This window comes from Strix uralensis, chromosome 5 (genome assembly GCF_047716275.1).
Source record: "Strix uralensis isolate ZFMK-TIS-50842 chromosome 5, bStrUra1, whole genome shotgun sequence".
Classification (NCBI taxonomy): domain Eukaryota; kingdom Metazoa; phylum Chordata; class Aves; order Strigiformes; family Strigidae; genus Strix; species Strix uralensis.
In genome coordinates, this window is record NC_133976.1 from 80,483,153 (window position 1) to 80,502,960 (window position 19,808).

At 38.4% G+C, this 19,808-nt stretch overlaps 1 protein-coding gene across 5 annotated transcripts in view; it reads left to right on the forward strand.

The window, feature by feature from the left end:
• Positions 1-19,808, forward strand: part of RFX4 (regulatory factor X4) — a 98,305-nt gene that overhangs the window by 50,470 nt on the left and 28,027 nt on the right. For all 5 annotated transcript variants that reach the window (XM_074869484.1, XM_074869485.1, XM_074869490.1 and 2 more), the window contains 8 exons: positions 609-822; positions 1,659-1,736; positions 3,545-3,708; positions 6,098-6,198; positions 7,996-8,054; positions 9,653-9,797; positions 13,129-13,223; positions 14,679-14,796. In XM_074869484.1, coding sequence (XP_074725585.1) covers positions 609-822; positions 1,659-1,736; positions 3,545-3,708; positions 6,098-6,198; positions 7,996-8,054; positions 9,653-9,797; positions 13,129-13,223; positions 14,679-14,796 — 974 coding nt within the window. The remainder of the gene's footprint in view (positions 1-608; positions 823-1,658; positions 1,737-3,544; positions 3,709-6,097; positions 6,199-7,995; positions 8,055-9,652; positions 9,798-13,128; positions 13,224-14,678; positions 14,797-19,808) is intronic.

The following is a 19,808-nucleotide window of genomic DNA, read 5'->3' on the forward strand; positions in this document are numbered from 1 at the left end:
CAGTGCTGATGCTAAGTCATGAAACAAATAATTTTGAACTGTACATTTCCTATCATTTATTGCTTTCCAGCACAAGCCTTTCCCCCCACCTCTTTTCATTGAAGTGTTTTCAATTTTTGAAGCATTTCTGATCAACTCATTTGCAATAAAGACTCATGCTTTTCAGGGATCAAACCAGCCCTCGACAGTCTGAGAATCAGAGAGCTGAAATAACAACAAAAGGACCAGTCCAGAGGGTCTGTACCTCTGCTTATCGCTAAACTAAAGGAGCAGCTGCACAGTAGAGCTCTGCCAACAAGTGGCTTTAGGATGCTTTTTTTTCAATAATAAGAAAAAAATGGAAGTCCGTTATTTGCCTGCCCTGCAACAGAGTCTGCTTTATTAACTCTGAAGAGAGCTACTTTTACCAGAAGGAATGAAAATTGGAAGCCAAATATATTACCACAGTGTTCTGCTACAGAATCAATGCTTGTTAATAATACATAAACTATTGCACAGTCTGTTTTGCTGTAGAAATCATTAGCATTATGTTTCACCTACCCCCATATCTTTTTTTAAAAAAAATTTCAAACAATCTGCTTTATAAAATACACATCTCTATGTATCAGGTACCATTATTATGGAATTGCAGTGAAAGAAAACTCCCAGTATTATGATGTGATGTATTCTAAAAAAGGAGCAGCCTGGGTCAACGAAACAGGAAAAAAAGAAGTAACCAAACAGACAGTGGCATATTCACCACGATCCAAACTGGGAACATTACTGCCAGAGTTTCCAAATGTCAAAGATCTAAATCTGCCAGCCAGTCTGCCAGAGGAGAAGGTAACGCTTTGGAAATCTTTTCTCGGCTTGTCTTAGGTTTTTTTCCCTGCTCTGGATGAAAGCTTTATCTAAAATATAAAGACTTTAAATTAGAGTAAGTTTAATAATGCTTTGACTTTATTTATGGGGGACTTAATTACTTCATATAATAGGAAGAAATATCTTCCCTTAAAATAAGCAGCTGACGCTATCAGCTGTATAATATTTCTAAAGCCCATGCACACTTTTTTTAAAGTTACATTACATACAGCAGGTGAGGTTTGAGGATAACTGTTTTTAAATATGTTATAGCTCTTTAATATGTGAACACATCTGATGGCAAACTGAGAAACAGTTCTGATGCTTTCTTGAGCAGAGAGGAACTTAGTATATTTCTTATCCTTCTAGACTAGAAATTAAGAGAATCCTATCTGCACATATGACAAAAGTGCTCTGGCTGCTCTTGGCTGAGCTTGCTAGTTTTCTGATGCTATTCACATGTGTAGTATCAATGTAAAGTGGACAAAAGAATAGGGTTTTATAGTTCTTTATGTCCTAATTAGGGCCACATTCTCGTCTTTGATCTCACTGAGGCTTTTTGCTCCTCTTACATTTGAAGAATCCCCATTGACATAGAAAAATCCATGAATTCAAAGGGAGAATTTACTTTTAAGAAGAAAACTCATCTTAAAGCTAATCTAACTAATCTAACTAGACTCTAACTGATTTCATTATTTTTGCGATTGTGCATAGGTAAAATAAGAAAAAACTTTTTTGTGCTCTATATTCTGATAACTTTAAAAGCAGATTTCTTAAAGTAGAACGATCTTTTGTGTGTCTCCCTCATTCTTTTTCAGGTTTCTACCTTTATTATGATGTATAGAACTCACTGTCAGAGGATACTAGACACTGTAATAAGAGCAAACTTTGATGAGGTATGGTTAGAAACTATAGTTGTAGTTTAATGATACATAAGGTATTGATGGATCTGAGAGCTTATTTTGAATGTGATATTATAAACTTATGGTTTTGTGGTGGCAGATCCTTTTCATGAGTGATGAACAATACCTATACTTGAGTATATAATATGTGACTGATAGCATTAAATCTCACTTATAACACTGTGTGAGTTAGAGGAATGAAAGCAATGGGAATGTTTTTGTCTCTTCGTTCTCCAGCAGGATTAAGGTAGCAATATCCCCTTACAAGATGTTGGACAATCCAGTTCTTACAATTCAAGAAGTCTGTCCACCACCACTTTTCAAAGCTTTGAGTTGGAACTGAGCTCTGTTTGAAGGAATTCCTCTGAGTGTTCAGCACAAACCCAGGGCAGGTGCCACAGCCAAAATGGCAGGCTCTGCTGGTCTCCTAACAATGGTGCGGGGCAGTGGGGGGCCCACAGCCTCCCAGATATCCCAGAAAGCTGTAGCTGAAGTCTTCAATTGCTCAGTTGTACTGCAGTGCAGCTAAGAACACACACACTGCTCAGCAGTTGATACCATCCATTAGAGATGGGTAGGGTTTGTACCTGCTGCATATCTAACTGTATCTGAGGGTTTTCTGGCAGTGCGCACAGACAGCTCTATAGTTAGAGCTGAAAACCAAAACATTACTGGAATGCAAGCAGTTTCATCTTACATGTGGAGAAGGCCTCTAGTCCAGGAAAACAAATCTGACTATAGAGATGCTGAGGGCCTGACTCAAATATGACATCCAGGTCCTGGAAAAAATCGAAGGAAATGGGTCTTTTGACTCTTCCTTCTGAACAATGGCAAGAAATTCCCTGCTTTTCTTCCTCTCACTGTTTAATTCTCATGCTCTTCTGGTTTGAAGCTGAGGCTCTTTTAAGTCATTGTATCCAGTCTAGATGTTTCCATGTGAGAGAAGTATGTGACACATATTCAGGACGTTTTGCTGGATGGGTCTCCAAATACTTTCTTAAGAGCAGGGTGTTATATTTTGTTAGGGAATCTGCCTGAACCAGTGGTGGGGAGGGGGCTGAGCAGCCTCAATATATAAATGGCAAATATTGTCTACTGCACCTGGTGTGGTTACTTATTTCAATACAGATTGTGTGCAAAAGGTTATCACTTATGAACACCAATATTCTCTCCCCTGCAGAACTGATCATATTGTCTGCTGAATAACACCTTTATTTCGCAAACAAAAATTTTCAGAGGTATATTTTGCTATGTCTGAAATCTCCCCATTTTCTTTTTTGTCTTTCTACATTCTTTCTCCTCTTTCCTTCATAGTGGAGGAAAGAAGAAATCCATAAGTGTAGTGTTTCTTCCAAAATGAAGACAGAAAGTGGTATATTGACCCCTGTAAGCCATGTGTTATCCTTCTCTCCCTCCCTACACCAAGCACTAGATTGCATTCCTTTGTATACAGGGACAGAGAGCAAAGAGAGAAAAAGGCTTGACATGTGGAAGCCAAAGAGTTACACTCACCAGCCACTGATGGAAGGTAAAAATCCGGTGGTTCCCATGGGTCTCTCTCATGTAGACACCCTGTCACCAACTCGGAGTGTCTGCTCACCCTTTGGTTGATTATCCCACTGTGCGCTGCATTACAGTATAAGCCTGTCTAGTTAAGGAATATACCTTGCCTGCATTGTACACCATCAGTCCAGCTCTGGGGCTGAAACAAATGCTATATAAGCAGATCATTTAAAGAAAATGGTATTTGTGGCTTTTGATTATTTTAATTTGAACATCCCTGCTTCTTCTCGTGATTGCAGGTTCAAAGTTTTCTTCTGCACTTTTGGCAAGGGATGCCTCCTCATATGCTGCCTGTACTGGGTTCTTCAACTGTAGTGAATATAGTGGGAGTTTGTGACTCAATTCTGTACAAAGCAATTTCTGGAGTTTTGATGCCAACGGTACTACAAGCATTACCTGACAGGTCAGTATAGCTAGCAGCACTGACCACTTCTAGCTCAGCTGTCTTTGTTATATGTCTTTTCTTCAAGAATGGCACCAGTTCTCAGAAAGCTGCTTGCTGCCACCCATCTCCTGAGTTTAAATCACTGTGTCAATTCAAAGGTGTTGAAGAGCTGACACGTTCCTGAAGAAATGTTCAGATTTTAACAAGACTTGTATTGTGAAAAACTTGTTATTTTTTGTGTGATAAAGGATACCACCTTCTTCTTGGTTTATTAACATCAAGCTGATAGTCATGTCCCAACTTTCAGGGTATGTCAGAAGTCTGCAGGCTGCAGACTGCCACACTGTCTTCTGAAAATTTCAGACACTTCTCTGCTAGTCTGGGATAACAACATAACAGTATTCTGAATTACAGTGACAAGAGGAGCTGGCCTGCTTGCTCTATTTGTAAATACTCACATACATATTCAGGCACTGCAACCTAAGCATTTGTCTGTATGCACTCTTGGAACCCAATTGTTATTTTGCTTGCGAGGAGTATAAAACATGAAGATCATACTTGTGAAGTCTTGGACAAGCTGGTTTAATTTAAATACTATCCTATGAAGAACAGATGCATGTTTATGTTAGGATCACTTTATTAGTATTAAGAAGTATTTGCCTCTTTTGTTTCAAAGGTAAATTCACTTTTCCAATCTGCGTGGTAGATCTCAGCAGTTTTCTTCCTACCTGGAGCTCATGTGAGTCCAAGAGGTCTTGTTTATATAGGTAAAGCAGGACAGAGATCAACAGTTCACGGCAAAAAGTGTAATCACCGAGTGCAGTCAACCTGCTTCTCCCTTTGATTTTCCAGGAAATTCTCTTTTTCTAAATATATGTGTACACCTTTAGTATTGTTTGACTAATGTGTTCCTGAGGTTGAGTCATTTGTTAAGAATATTGCTCTATGAGTTTCTTATTGGTGCTATATATTTGGCCCTCAAGATTTTAAAGTGTCTCTAATCATGGCAAATGTTTTCAAGATGTTCTGCTGTCCTATGCACACTGCATGACTGATAAAGTACAGGCAAAGTATTTTTTCCACAAGAAACCTGTTATAAGAATGGACTTTTCTTGATAAGACATGTACATTTTTACAGGCTTTGTCCCTCACAGCCCCCCCCCCCCCCCCCCCCCCCCAATCTATTTCATTGGAAGGATTAAACAGAACAGCAGTCCTTTTCTCAAGCTGCTTAGTTCTTTCATAGCAAATAAGGAGAGACTTGAGTGTGAATATAGACTTTTGTAATGCATATAAAGGGCCAGATTGTGGCTATTAAGCCATAGCCTGCACTGGAGGGGGTGAAGAAGGGTCTCATTGCAATGGAAGCTCCTGAAGGAAATCTTGCTGACTCAGCCAGAATCCTCTGAGGGACTTCCTGGGAACAAATATTGGCTGTCCAGAAAAGCCACTTTTTAGTGGGTGCAGCAGTTGTCATCCATCCCCTGTCCTGTTAAGGTGTCTTTGTGGAGCAGAGCAGGCCTGTGGCCATGTTTATTTTACCAGCTCTGTTCTCAGTGCAGCATGTTAGGAGTACAAACAGAAGAAGCTGCCAAGCTGAAAGAGGGAAAGTTCCTTGCATCTTTCCTCTCTTTCTCATTTGTGTATCTCGAGTATTGCTACAGGCAGTGCAGCTCAGTCTGGCAGAACCAACTGTTAGGGTCCCTTGCACAACACCCTGCAACTTTTCCTGGAACCTGTCATTTTATACTGAGCAATTCCAAGAAGAAGGGCAGAATGAGCTGTCTACCAACTTTAGCAGGAAATGATGGAGCCATCAGGAAAAGGTAGGAATGGAGGAGAGAGAAATCTCACTTCTCTGGGAAAGTTCCTGTCCTGTGCAGAGCTAAGCAGGCAGGCCCTGCTCCCCTTCACTTCCCCACCTGTGTGGGCTTGGCCTCGAAATTCCTCCCCACCATCATCACCCACTCATTGGCTCCAGCCTGCAGTGTAGTTGGTTGTTGCTTCACTTGCGCATCCCTGAGTACATTTGTATAAATGTGGGCACAGATGAGCTGAAATCCAAAGCTTGATCTATTTTCTTCTTTAAACAGTTGTGATCTTATGTTTTTATGTTTGTACAGAGTGGGAATGATTTTATTTCAAGCTAAAACCACTGTAAGTATCAAAGCGGTGTAGTACAGAGACTTTCATTCTTTGTGAGGTTTTGAGCACAGTGATATGTTCTCTTTTTCCCGCCAATGTTTTCAGAAGTTTTTCTTCACGCCTACAAACCAAAATATATCAGCAACTCTGCATAATAGTGAGTTGTAAATAACGTGAAGACTCATTGTCTTCATGTGTTCACAGATCTTGTAACATAAAGCACAGAGTAAACATGTTCTGATGTAGTAATTTCTCTTTTCAGTTTGACGCAGGTAATCCGAAAGTTTGCAAAGCAACTGGATGAGTGGCTGAAAGTAGCTCTCCATGATTTACCAGAAAACCTACGAAATATCAAATTTGAATGTATGTATTGCCCAATCTCTCTCCTATTAAGCTGGGATGCATACAGTGTTTATCGATTACAAATTAATTGGAAGTGAGACTAGTGTTCTTTTAGGAATTAAAACCTGTAAGCGTTATAAATCTTGCATTCACTTACAGTCTCCACTTGTTCATGAGAACCAATTTCATTTAGTGAAACAAGGCACTGCTCAAAATGAGAAGAATTGCTTTTCCTTTCTTGTGGATTCTGATAAGAAATTAATTTTGTTGATAGTAAGCAAACATTAAGGATGATATTAGGCAAAGGAAATTATTAAACAAACCTTTAGGCAAGCACAATTTGAATACAGCTTGAGGCCCTTACTCAAAAAAGTGCCAGAGTTAAAAATGAAGGAGATCAAATTACCCTGTCACCACAGGAAAGGGCACTAGTCCTTTTGAGACGTGCTTTGTAGATGCCTGCAGTGCACATCACCTATTGATAAAGCCTGCTTTATTTCACGGCTCTCAATTCTTTGCCTTTCAAGAGCACTAAATTCCACACCACAAAGTTAAAGGAAAAAAAAAAACCTAATTTAGGAGGATTAACTATTTTGATCAGCATGGAAAATTAGGTGTATATTTTCCTGAGAACACTCAGGATACAAGTTGGAACAGCTAATTTTAGGGGGTTTTTTTGTGTTTACTAATTTATTTTAAAAGTTACACGGAGTCAGAACTGAGAATATGCTTTATCACATCTTTGTCAATTCAAAAATATCGAGAATCTGCTACAGGAAGATCTCTTCCAGTCTTATAAGGGGGATGGAAAGAGATGGACAATGCACTTTATAGTAATTTTCAGTCTGTACTCTTTAACTGCCACTGTGTACGGTACAGAGGGAAAACCTACTGTGTGGCCAAGCCCAAGGCCTGTTTGGATAGATCTGCAAGTCTTTGGTGATTTTAGTATAAGGAAAAACTTGAGAGCATCCTACCTTTTACATGAGCCTTTGTTGCTTCTGCAATTGTTTCCTCCTCATCAGAACTTGTGATAGTGTACACAGCCAGTGGAGGTACTGACAGGAATAACTGCAAGCCTTGGTCATGTTTGCAATTCCCGAGTCACAGATTTCAGACAGATGCAAAATACAACATTTTAAAAGTTCATCTTCCAAGTATAGGAAATATCTTAATACAAGGTCTATATCACTTGGAAAGAGCTAAAATAGGAGCAGAGGCCTGGCAAGTACCTCCTGGGCCATCTTACCCTATAGTATATTAGTACATCATGTAATCTCTTTCAGAAACTTTGATCAAATTCTACCTGAAACTGTATCAGATTTTAGCTTCTACTAGTCCAGTCAAAAGACTCCTCCAAAACTAGTTTGCATTAAGATTTATCAACCTTTTCTAATTTCCACACATAATGTAGCTATCATTTTATGCCCACTTGTTCTTGCACCAACATTTTTCTTTCTTTTAAATAGTTCTTTCTGGTCTTCAGTTCCATTGTGTACCAAGAGAAAATTTTCTATGCTCAACAAGAAAGCTCTTCCATTGTCCTCTACATTTCTCTTGTCATCTCATTATTCACAGCATCTATAAATCATTGCTTGTAATGTGCCTCTGTAAAACTGATTGAGCATCCAGATTTAAGGTTTTAGGTCAAGTTTTAAACTAAGTTAAAACTGGGCTATTTGAATGAACTTTATATAGCCACAATTGTACATGGGAAAGTGGATATATTTTTTTGGTTCTTGTTTTAATTTAGTATTTTCAGAAGTAATTTTCTTTATTTAGCACAGTATGTAAATATGTATCTCTTCTTTCCTGCAGTGTCCAGAAGATTCTCACAAATACTCCGGCGACAGACATCACTAAATCATCTCTGCCAGGTAAATATTTCAGTTACCCAGGTTTGCTGAATGCCATTTTTACTGACTTTTCAAACAATTTTATGAATTGGTAGGCTAGACTTCACTCAAAGAGGAAGAGATCATGTTTAGCAGTTTGGCTCCAATATTTATTGTAACCATCTTTACAAAATCAAAAATTAATCAGCAAAAAATGCTTTTCTAGACTGACAATCTCTGATCATTAAATTCAGCAGGGTATTTTTATGAAACAAAATTATTATTTGATTTGAAGAGATGGTTCATTTCCAGGAAATAAATGAGAGACATTCCATTCATTTCAGAGCAGTTTGGATTAGGCCTATTGCAAGGCAAGAAAAATTTCTATGTGCCTGACAGTAAATTCCAATTATAAATCAAATGCAAATTAGTAAAAAACAAAACAGTTGAACTGCTGGGGTTTTAAATAGAAATATTCTTGCAACCATAGCAAGTGAATATAAAAACTACTCTGAAGTGTTTGTTTTTCACCAGTTAGTTTAGATCACAATTACCAATCAAAAAGTCATGAGGCCAAATTCTGTGTAGTATAAAAAGGGGGAGTAAGCATTGAATTAATTAGATTTTTACCCATGTTTTGGAGCAGGCAGTTTGTGTTTCCCATCACACTGAAAGCTCCACTTTTGGAAGGTACATCCCACACCCCAGGTTAACCCTGTGAGTGGTGAAGCCCACAGGAAGAAGCTCTGGGGAAAAAAACCCCACTCCTGCAAGGACTTCTTTGTAGATTTCTTCCTGCATTATTTTAGTGGTGGAGGCAGAGGTACCAGTGCTACCTTTCCGCAAACACAGCAGATCATCACTGAACTTTGGACGTCCATAGGGATTCAAAGGAAATCAAGATACAGAGACCACAGCCTTCTGCATCATACCTGGGATGTAACAATTTACTTACATGAAAGACTCTTCAAATGCATCATTTCCTTGGGGAAGCCGATAACCTTAGTGTGGGTTATCATCTCTGCTTAATTTACAGAGATCTGGTGTACATTATATGACCATGACCTTATGTCATTTCCTTTTCTCTCAGCCCATCGTCCCCATTATCAACAGCAGACCCCTGTCTCAACCAGCCAATAAGCAGATCTGATGCAGAGGCAAAGGAGCTTTAACCTTTTCATGTGGCTGAGGGAAGAATGAGAGTCTTCATAGTTTGGGAGAGGGGAGGGTGCCAACCTGAGTGGGGATTGTTTGGTTTTGACTTGGTTTTTCTTGTTGCTATTTGGTTTTGAACTGAAGCTATAAGCCAAAACAATTACAGTAACAAAGCTGGTCAAGAAAACCAACAGAGCTGTTAGAGATTGAGGCGTCTAGCAACAGCACCACCAGATTAGGGTTGCTCATCAGGGTTTGTGATGGATGCAATCAAAATACTTGCAGCTGACTGAGGTAGGCAAAATGACTTGGGAGTTCTCTGTGGTTAGAGGGCCTGTAATGTCCATAAGACATCAAGCTGGTGGGTGGGGGTCCATGAAGAGAATCCACTTAGTGAGCCTAGCTAAGGAAGCATAAAAGGGGATAAAGCCTATTTTTTAACCTAATAAACCATGAACTAATGAATAGATTGGATTTGATTACAGGCATCAAGAACGGTGATCCACAGTGCAGACATCACGTTTCAAATGCTGGAGGACTGGAGGAATGTGGATCTGAATAGCATTACCAAACAAACCCTCTATACTATGGAGGACTCACGGGAGGAACACAGAAAGCTCATCATACAATGTAAGAGCAGAACCCTCAAATAAAGCTAGATGAACTTTGTTTCCTGCTAGAAACAAAGCTCAGTGAAAGTAACACTGTTTTTGCAGCCATTGGTTTGCTTGGAGGCTTAAGATAAATATAGAGACATTTATCAAAATGTAAGGCAAAGCCCTGTCAAGGTGTTATGTTTTGAGGCATAGATCTGGGCACTCTTCCATTAACGAGTTTCTTTCTAGTATCCAGAACAGCCAATGGCACAAAACTTGCACCCAAATTCAGGAGGGTTTTTTCCCATGAACTTGAGCAAACTAAATCCATGAGTTAACCATTGATTCTGATAAAGTCTAATCTCTCCTGCTGTAGAACTGCAGGAGAGTTGTCTTTTCAATGGCTTTGACACTAAAGTGGCTGTGTATTTGAGTCCCTTGTAAACATTTATTTATAAAAAGCTCCATTTTTACACTGTTTTCACAAACAAGATCATTTGATGAGGTAAGCTTTCACCCTGAGCTTTTATGAGTAAGTAGAAGTCCCATATCAAGCAAGCTCGTTGGCTAATTTAGATTCTGCCTAGTATAGTAAGGGCATGAACTGAAAAGTGACTTTGGAGATGTTGGCAAATTGGTTTTAGAGTCAAAGATCTTTTTCAAATATAAAATTTAACTTGCATTGTCCAGCAAGTGTGCGTGGTTGTAAGCTTAGGTGTAACTCTAAGCACGCTGAGTTTGTCCCTCTGAGGCACCAGAGGTGACCAGCTTTGTCTTTATCATCGTTCATAACCTCACTTCCCTGTGAACCCACCTGTTGTATTGCAATCTCTCTCCTGAGGAGGACCAGACATCTTTTATCCAGAACCAGCCTTAATGGGGAGCAACCCAGGCAACCACTCGTGGGAGCCCTGCAAGGGTAGGTTTGCTAGTGGGGTACCTCTTTCAGTGAGTGGCTGGGAAGAGGAGGGGTGACACCTTCACATGTACACTGGACCCTGCAAGGTTGACTTTGGCACTCATCCCACCATGTTAACACCAGAAGTCTTCTCCTCAGTTTAGGGACAGGCCTTGAACTCTCTGTTAGCTCTGTTTTCGAGTGAGAGGCGCTTGGTATTCTTTCCTCTCTTCCTTAACCCTTGATTCATTTCCTGACATGGCCCTCTTCCCTTTATGAGGAGATAGAAACTTGACATGACAGCAGGGGTGGTAGCATATAGTGAGACTGGAGTCCAAAAGCTGGGTGCATCCTTCTGTCATTTGTTATGTCTTCAATATCTACCCATCATCCTCCTACTGGCCAAAAAAGAGAGTTCTCAAAGTTGTAATTCCTAGTAGCAGCGACAGTTTTGGCTCTCATTCAGAAAATCCTTACTGTTTAGGAAAGTTTTTTGTGTATGTGCTAGCTATTTAAATACAAACTTAAGTGTAATAAAATCAAATGGAATTTTCGTGAATGCTAATGGATTTGAGCACATTTTCCCATATTTTAGGCCCATATAGTCCAATAAGTGATTACTGAGAAATGGTAACCTAGTGTGAATGTTCATCAGTGAGATGGGATTCCACTGAGATATGCAGATATGTATAGAGATTATTCTAGACCTTAATTTTTTTTACCCTATCTTTGATGTTTATTTTATTGGCCAAAGATCTTGTCAAAGATCATGCTCTGTATGACTCATATGACATAGAGTAAAGGCCTACTTTCACATTCTTGGTATTAATAATCAAGAAAGTATGATTTCCAGCTACTGTAACTGGAAAAAAATATGTTTATAAGCCTATATGCAAGCTTAGAGAGAAACAGAAATATCAGTGGGTATAAGAGAATCTCTTTCCTGCTCTGCTATGGTATCTTTGTCTGACATGGTTTCTTCTTTATTCGCTCTTTCTCAGATCCTGTTGAGGTATTTTTAACAGTCATTAAAGGCTAAACCATTACTTTTCTCAAATAGGTTGTTGTACACAGTTGCATTGCTCCAGCAGCAAAGCAGGCAGCTGGTTTGTTTTTCCACTCTTGCTCCCCTCTTTGCACAGCATATGAATTACTTCATCTGTTGTATCAGTCAGTTTTTGTCCAGCCAAACACTCAGGTAAGGAGACAACATTTAGATTTCTCTGTGATCCTGTTCTGAATAAAGGGAGGTTGCCCATTCAACAGAACAATGAAACAAGATAAGGGGGGCCCAAACGTCATTGTTTCCCTTCTTCCCCAACTAATGTTTCTCACCATGCAGCCTTTGAAAGCCTAAGTTAAACAAAGTTATAGTCAGGTGTGAAGCAAATGCATTCCTGCTCATCTTGCTGATCCAACTTAGAGACCAGGGAGCTTGTTCTTTGCATTATTGTTGGATAGCGCCTCTGGTTCACTTCCCTAGCTATCATCTCTAAGCTTTGCCTCTGCCACCTCCCTCCCTATCTTTCCTATGGTGGGAAATTCCTTTCTTCTGTTATTCATAATTAAGCATAAATGGAAATGCATGGCACACCGAGATCATCCTGTAACACAGCAGGTAGAAAGTATCTTTCTTCCTGACTTACTGGGCTTTTTATTTTAGCTGAGTTGAAGAATAGTTTCTTAAGGTGTCAAAGCGCATGTTTCTTTGTCTTCCAGCCATTGATTCTCATAAATCGAGACTTGCAGTTTTAAGAGCTGCAGTTGAACGACTTGATTGTTTTTGCTTTCTGTATTAAAATATGAATATGTGTACTTGGGAGAGGTTAAAGAGTATACAGGTTGCTTTTTGAAACTCTTCCCGATAAATTAAGTATAGCATTTGTGCATTGGTAGCAATTTGTTTTGAAGAAGTAGAAGTTGATGGAAAATCTTTGTATGTGTGTGTGTGTCTGGCATGGCAAATAGATGATTTGCAGCAGTTAAATCATGTTTTTGCAACTGAAGCATTATATAGATGAGAGCCCTATCAACAATACTCATCCACTTGGTGCTTAGAAGATTCTTTATGCATTTCTAAATCAATTTCATGCATGACCTTTTTTCATCACCAGGGTCAAGGCCTAGCTTCGCACTCTTCGTAGAGAACACCATAAATGTTTCACTTCCGGACACACCAGACAGCTGAAGCTTAAATCAGAAGATTATTTTTAAACAATAGGTCCTGATTTGCTCACATTAAAATACCACTTCCAATGACTCCATCACTTTCAGTAGAAACAAGATAAGAGACCAAGCCAACTTATTGGGTCAGCACCAAGAAAGATATATTTGTTATAGCTAAGCAATCTATTATAAAAACCGCAGCAAACTTGTGATGTTATTGGCAGCTTTTTGTGATTTGTTTCTCTTTTGTTCAAAATGGAATCCAAGTACTGAGGTAGGCTATTTTTTCTCTGTCTGCCAGTGTATCAGGAGTTTGATCACCTTCTGGAGGAGCAGTCCCCCATTGAGTCGTACATCGAGTGGCTGGATTCCATGGTGGACAGATGTGTTGTAAAGGTTGGTAAGCAGGAGTAAGGACCTGAGTCACTGATGTGCATTAAAAGCTCTATTCAGGTCCGAGATTTTTAGCAAAAATCGAAAAAAGGGGAAAAAAAACCCCAGTCAGTCATTGGTAATAAGCAGGAGTAAAGCATCAGTGGACAAAATCTCGTCAGTTTTCATGCTCAGTGTGAGAACAGCTCACATTGAGGTTTCTGCTTTTCTCTGCTCTTACCTATTCTATCCCAAAAGATGATATTCAAGAATAGAACAGGGTTGAGGTTTCCAACCAAATCAGTATTTCAGGGGTACGGAGAGATGAGTTCAGAGTAATCCTAACTACACAGTGCAAATAAAAAGCATGATTAGTCTGGCCTTTTAATATTTTAATGAAAAGGATATTTAGGCTAGCTAATTCATTTCTATGCATTCAAACGTAAGGAAGAAAGTCTACATTACCATTCAGTGAAGGACACGTTTATGTTGCCTTTTGAGCTGATTTGGGATACTAAGGACTTGTATTTTATTTTAAGTGCATGCAGAAAGCTACTAACAAATCTTCAAAAATATTTTCAGAAGTGATCAGGCATCACCATCATTTTACATAGAGTATGAAACTATATGACTGATCATTTTAACTTCTGTCACTAACTATGCTTTGTATTAGCATTTTTGATTAGAATTTCAACTCTTCATTCCAGTTGTTAGAGCTAAGAAGCAGAAAAAAAATGCTGCCTCTCTCTGCTGCAAAAGATCCATACAGAAAACAACAGATATTTCCCTAGATTACTTGAAATATTTTGATAGTTTTGTGGAACTTTTCCTTTAGTCAGTGGAATGCAATTTGAAATTCAGACCATAACTGTTAATATTTATAAAGAACTTAATATGAATTTTATTAGCTAATTGGATGAACCTGATTCTTTAACTCACATATGGCTATAGTAAATAATTTTTTTAAGAACTAATGTGTAGAGTGTGCTTTTTGGAAAGTATTTTTGCTAGTAAAATGACTATGTGAATTCATAAAAATAAAACCATGAAGGAACAAAAAATTTTATATTCAATAGTAAACTTTACTTGAAATATTAATATAAATTTTCAGTATAGAGCAAGCATTCTGGATTATAAATTGCTTCCTTGACTAGGAAGCAAGAATGAACATGTAAGTAATTAGGTTAAGATGAAGATCAGAACAATTTTTTGACAGTCCTTTATATAGGAAATTCAATCTTGGTGTTGAATAATACTCTATGATTTCCTCTTTCTGAAGGTTCTGGAGGTGGCTTTCTGTAAGTTTTTGTTTGGTTTGGTGTTTGGGGTTTTTTTAATTTTTAGTGTGTATTTTAACGTGAAGATAAAGGTAAGTAGTTTTTCAGTACAAAAAAAATGAAGACAGTTATGTGCATCATTCAGCTGTATGAGGTGGTAGAAATAAGTTTCTCCGTGTCAGATATATCTGTCTTCTTGCAGGTAGCTGCCAAGAGACAAGGCTCTTTGAAGAAAGTAGCTCAGCAGTTCCTCCTGATGTGGTCCTGTTTTGGCACTCGAGTGATTCGGGACATGACTTTGCACAGTGCACCCAGCTTTGGTACTTTCATTTTGTTGTCATAATTGCATGCCACAATCAAAAAATTCTGTATCCTGGCTTGTGATGTGCAGTTTAAATGAAAACATAACCAGTTTTCACATTTCCAGGGCTCTACTAACAAAAGAGTTGGGGCTACTGACATTTGGAAATAATGCTCAGACAGATGTCTGCCTTCAAGATTTAGCCAGGGGAGCTGAAAACATTACTACTTCCTTCTGTTTGTTGTTACCCAGTAGCTGGAGTTATCAGTCGCAGGTCAGCTGGAGGAGTTGATTACCGGAGCATTCCCTAATGCACTTCAGTGCAAAGTGATCCCGGTTACCCAAACCACTCTGACCACGTGTGATGGCTTTGCACTGAAGTGGATGAAAAGCTCTCCAGGTAACCTCTTTACCAGTTCTGCTTTTAAAATACATAGCATTTTAAACTAGTCTTCGCAAAATGAGTGTGTTTCTATACCCTGGACAGATTCTCTTCCATTCTCTTAGAATTCAGTCAGGGTGGAAAAATAGACTTTTACTTTTTAAATGAAAACACATATTGCTTTTCTACACAGTTTCAAAAGGGGCTTTGTCTTGAATCCTGGGGTACAAACAGTTAGGATTAAAATCAGTTAAAAGCAGGAATGATTGAAAATTGACAGCTGTGTCATGAGTATGAACATTCACAGTCACTTGGAACCAGATTTTGCATGAAGGATGGTTTTTATAAATGCACATTTGTCTGAACATGTTAGTAGAAGATTAATAATGAATGAATTTATGAAGGCACTGCATTGAACAACTGCAAGGTTTTCTGCCAGCTGAGCTTTGATGGCCTTTATGCTATTAGAACCATCTAACAGCATAAATTTAATAGCATAAATTCAGATACCATCAGAGATAAGCACAATATGATCTGTATTTATATTTTAATCTGAAACTACTTTCATTGGTTTCCCATTGTAAAGAATTTTCCAAACAGGTATTAGTGAGTCACCATTAGCCATCAGGATAGAGAGCATCCCCAGGATGATCACAATTTCCATCTGCTAACTTGTGTTTTCAGCACCAGTGACCTGGTCACATCTATTTTCCACCTCCTCTAGGACTCATTTTCTCTTTGAGTCACTGCAGCTTTTCTTTTGTTGTGGGTATAAAAGTAGCTGATACTGCTTAACAGTATACTTTCCCCCAGTGTTCAGAAATCCCTTTGCATGAGTGTTGAATAAATGCTGAATTTTGTTTTCTAGCACTTTGGGTTGGTGCACTTCTCTCTGCAGACATTAATCTCAACCTGTGAAACAGGCGGGTACCCAACAAATGAAAAAACATCCTGTCTTAGTGCAATGTTGAGGTTACACTGTTACAAGTCATGAAATGCTGACATTAAACTTCCCCAAAGGATACATTATTGGTACTGAATTGCACATTACCCCAGTATTTTTATTCCTATTCAGGATATGTTTGTAACCTAATCAAGCATTCTCCCTTTCAGAGCATCAATCACTGAAACATCTTTATCAAATGGGGATTCCCCAAATAGTTATTAGACCACCAGTTGTCTGAATGGTCTGTACAGCTGTGATTTCTTAGTTATTATATATAATGGAAACATTTATGAACTTGGCATGTAGCGAGTAAATGAGAAGATTGAGAGTTATTAATTGGTTCGAGTTTGGGACCCACTGCAATATAAGATTTCAGATCTACCAAAATAACTTACCTGTTGTCTTTGTTATAAATTTGGCTCTTGAATTTCTCATTTTTGAGAACTTTAACTGCTCAGCTAAGTTTGTAGAATTTTGGAGGTTTTTTGTCTTTTTAGTTCACTGAGTATAAATGTGTGTACAAATGCATGATTCTCCTTATATGGACACACACCTCTGAACATGAATTTGATATGTTTATATGTAACTACTGTCAGGGAAAGAATGTACTTGTCATAGCTGATGCGTTTTTCATGTGTATGTGGTGTTATAATTAGAACTGGATCAATAACCGCTTTTCAATTTGGTAGCCAAAGCGAGAGTTCAAAAAAAAAAAAAAATCATTGTGCTCAGTGTGAAGCTGAGGTAGTCTGGGTTTTTTATCAAATTCAGAAGTCTTTATTTTAAAAAAGTAAACTCAAAGAGAATTCTTTTGCATCTGCTACATTTGGTGCTTAGACCACAGTTGCCTGCCTCAGCAGTCTTGAAGCAGTGTTAATCACTGCCGGAACAAGACGTCTAACCAAAGGGCTAGAGGATTTGTCCTGTGGGAGGGTTTTCTCATCTTTTATGTTGAAATTATTTCACTTTGTATAAACCACATAACCATTTGTGGAGCTGCAGAGGTGTGCAGCCTGTTAGGTGGGTTCTTTCCTGGGAGGTGATGTGACAAGAGTTGGTCAGTCCCTATTCTAACCCTTATTTATACATGGTGGAGTTTTCCCTGCTCAGGTGCAACTCCAGTGGAGGCAGGAGGAGATCTGAGCCTTCAGGTTTTCAAAGGGGAGAATGACACCGAAACCATATCCTCATCCTATCAGGCAGAAGCCTGGGCTATCCCTATCTTGTTTCCCTCAAAATGTCCCAAATGTTATTTAGCCATGGACACAAATTTATAATAATTTGTATTAATGATGCTACTCTTTCACTGCAAGGCCATTTGAGACATTGTTCATGAATTAGAGTTGAGGAAGTTCCAAAAGAATAACCCCTGAATGTAAACAGCTCAGAGCTAGATGGCAGAAACTCTTCTGTGCTTTATTTAACACAGTTCCTTCTAGCTTTTCAGAATAATACATGCATTTAAGTGAGTTCTATGGAGAGAAACAAAGACTAATTTACTGTTCTAAATATTTACATCTATATACCTTTGTTCTTAACTTAAATAAAAAGTTTTGCATTTTTACTGCATTGGAAACTGATTCAGTGGACTGATTTTTAGTTATTTTTTCCTGCTTCAAGCAATATATAGATTCAGATGGTCACAGTGTAATTTTTTTTTAAAAGTAAAATAATGTGTTAAATGATGGGATCTTTACTATATACAAGAAGGTATATTTTTTTCTTTGAAATATATGATACAGAAATCTGATTGGAGGAAGTTGGAATACCTGTCACTGGACTGGCTAGCACAGAGATTTGATTCTGCAGAGCTTTTGAGCATGGTAGCACGGGCAGGTTGAAACAATCCTTGGCAGAAAAAAGTTCCTCTCTTTCTTGCTCCCTCTCCCTTTTTCTCTCTGCCTGCCTCCCTCCCTCCCTCCTTCCTGTCTATGCATATCAAAGGCACAGTTGGTGGCAGTGTTTGGGTAATGCATCCAGTGTATAAAGTAACTAATTAGTAATAGAAGCTCCATGATTTTCTCCAGATCTGGAAATCTCACTGTTGTTTTGCTACTTACACATAATTGCTCTATCTGTTAATAGCTGCTGATACTTACTGTACATTAACTGGGTAATAATTGTCATGATTTCTGTTAACTCCTGAAAATTAGAGCCAAATGCTATTTATTATTGTAACTACAGTCTTTTGAATAACTTCTTACCTCTTCCTAAAGAAGCGTATGGTTTTCCAGCCACAACTGGATGTGTTTCAGTACTTAAAGATATACTTGGAAGAACCAAATAGTTTCATGTGAAAAACAGTAGCTTGCAAACACAGAATAGATTATTGTACATTGTGCTGAAAAGCTATTCACTGTGTAGCTGAAATGTGTGCCCTGATATTGGTTTCACTCTATAGCTTACATTTCATTTGACTCATTTAAAAATGTAAAAATATTGCATTCATTCAGTACCAACAACTTGTTTGTCTAGTGTCTTTCACGCAAATTCTGGGCTCAAAAACTCTATACAGAGTTTAAAAATACACAGTGGGAGAAATAATAGGAGAGGAAGAGAGAAATTCAAAAGAGTGACAAGAGCACTAGAGTGTTTTTAAATGCTGCATTCAGTATTGCCAACCCCAAGTCTTCAAAATAAAGCATTAGACCCCCCAAAGACAAAGACATTTTTTAAAAATAGCAAATCTTGGGGTTTTGTCATTTGCTTGCTAGCATTTTAGTGTTTAGGGTTTATACTTCCAAACATTTTTATGAAACTACAAGCAACTTTCCTTCATTTTTTTTTTTAATTAAAAAGCTGAGCAAGGAGTTTGATGGGAAACACTAAATACTTTGAGCTTTATACCATCACATGAAGTTTGCTAGCATTTAGACCTGTTTTTCTTACTTGGAAATACCTGTTACTAGTAAATGCACTAAAGTCAATAGAAACTTTCCACTGAAAAACTGTAGTCAGAAGAAGAGCGAGCATTTTATGGAGATTCTTGATAATCTAGATTTCTACTGGGGAAATCCTAGATCAGTAACAAGGTCTGCTCTTTTTATTGAACTGCTAAATTGAATAGGATTTTATTTACCAAGACTTTGAACCCAAAAGATTTCTAAAACCAAATTCTCCACAGTAGTTAAGTGAAGATGTCTACTATTTACCCTTGCAAGGCTGGGCAAACTTGTTACCATTTTGATTTGCATAGATACGTGAAACAAATGAAAAACAGAATGCTTCAGGTTCACCAACAGCCAAAGATCTCCTCCCCATAGCAAAGGTGTTGCAATCATGTATGTCCTCTTGCTGTGCTGCCTTGCCCAAGAACACAAAGGCGCGTGTTCACCTCCCAGTGTGTGTGCGCAGCTCGTATCAGTGACGACAGAAGCCATGCAGGCGTGGAGTGAGAGAATGAAACACAAAGACCATCCAGGTCACAAAGAAAAAGAATGTGCTCAGAGTCGCTTTGAAAGCTGAATTGCCAGCTAGAATTGTATGAGGACGTAGGGTCTTTCAAACCACTTCTTCTGCCCCTCAACAGTATGTTTGAGTAGAGATGTCAGAGTAGGGGTAGTTGTGCTTTGTTGTGGTAAAATCTAGTATTCCAAGATAAACCTAACTTTCCTGTGAAGAAACCAATCATTATGAAATCTGACTGAATTTGAAATTTGTTGCCTCTTTTTCCTATGGAAGTGTTTTTCCTCAAAATGTAGTA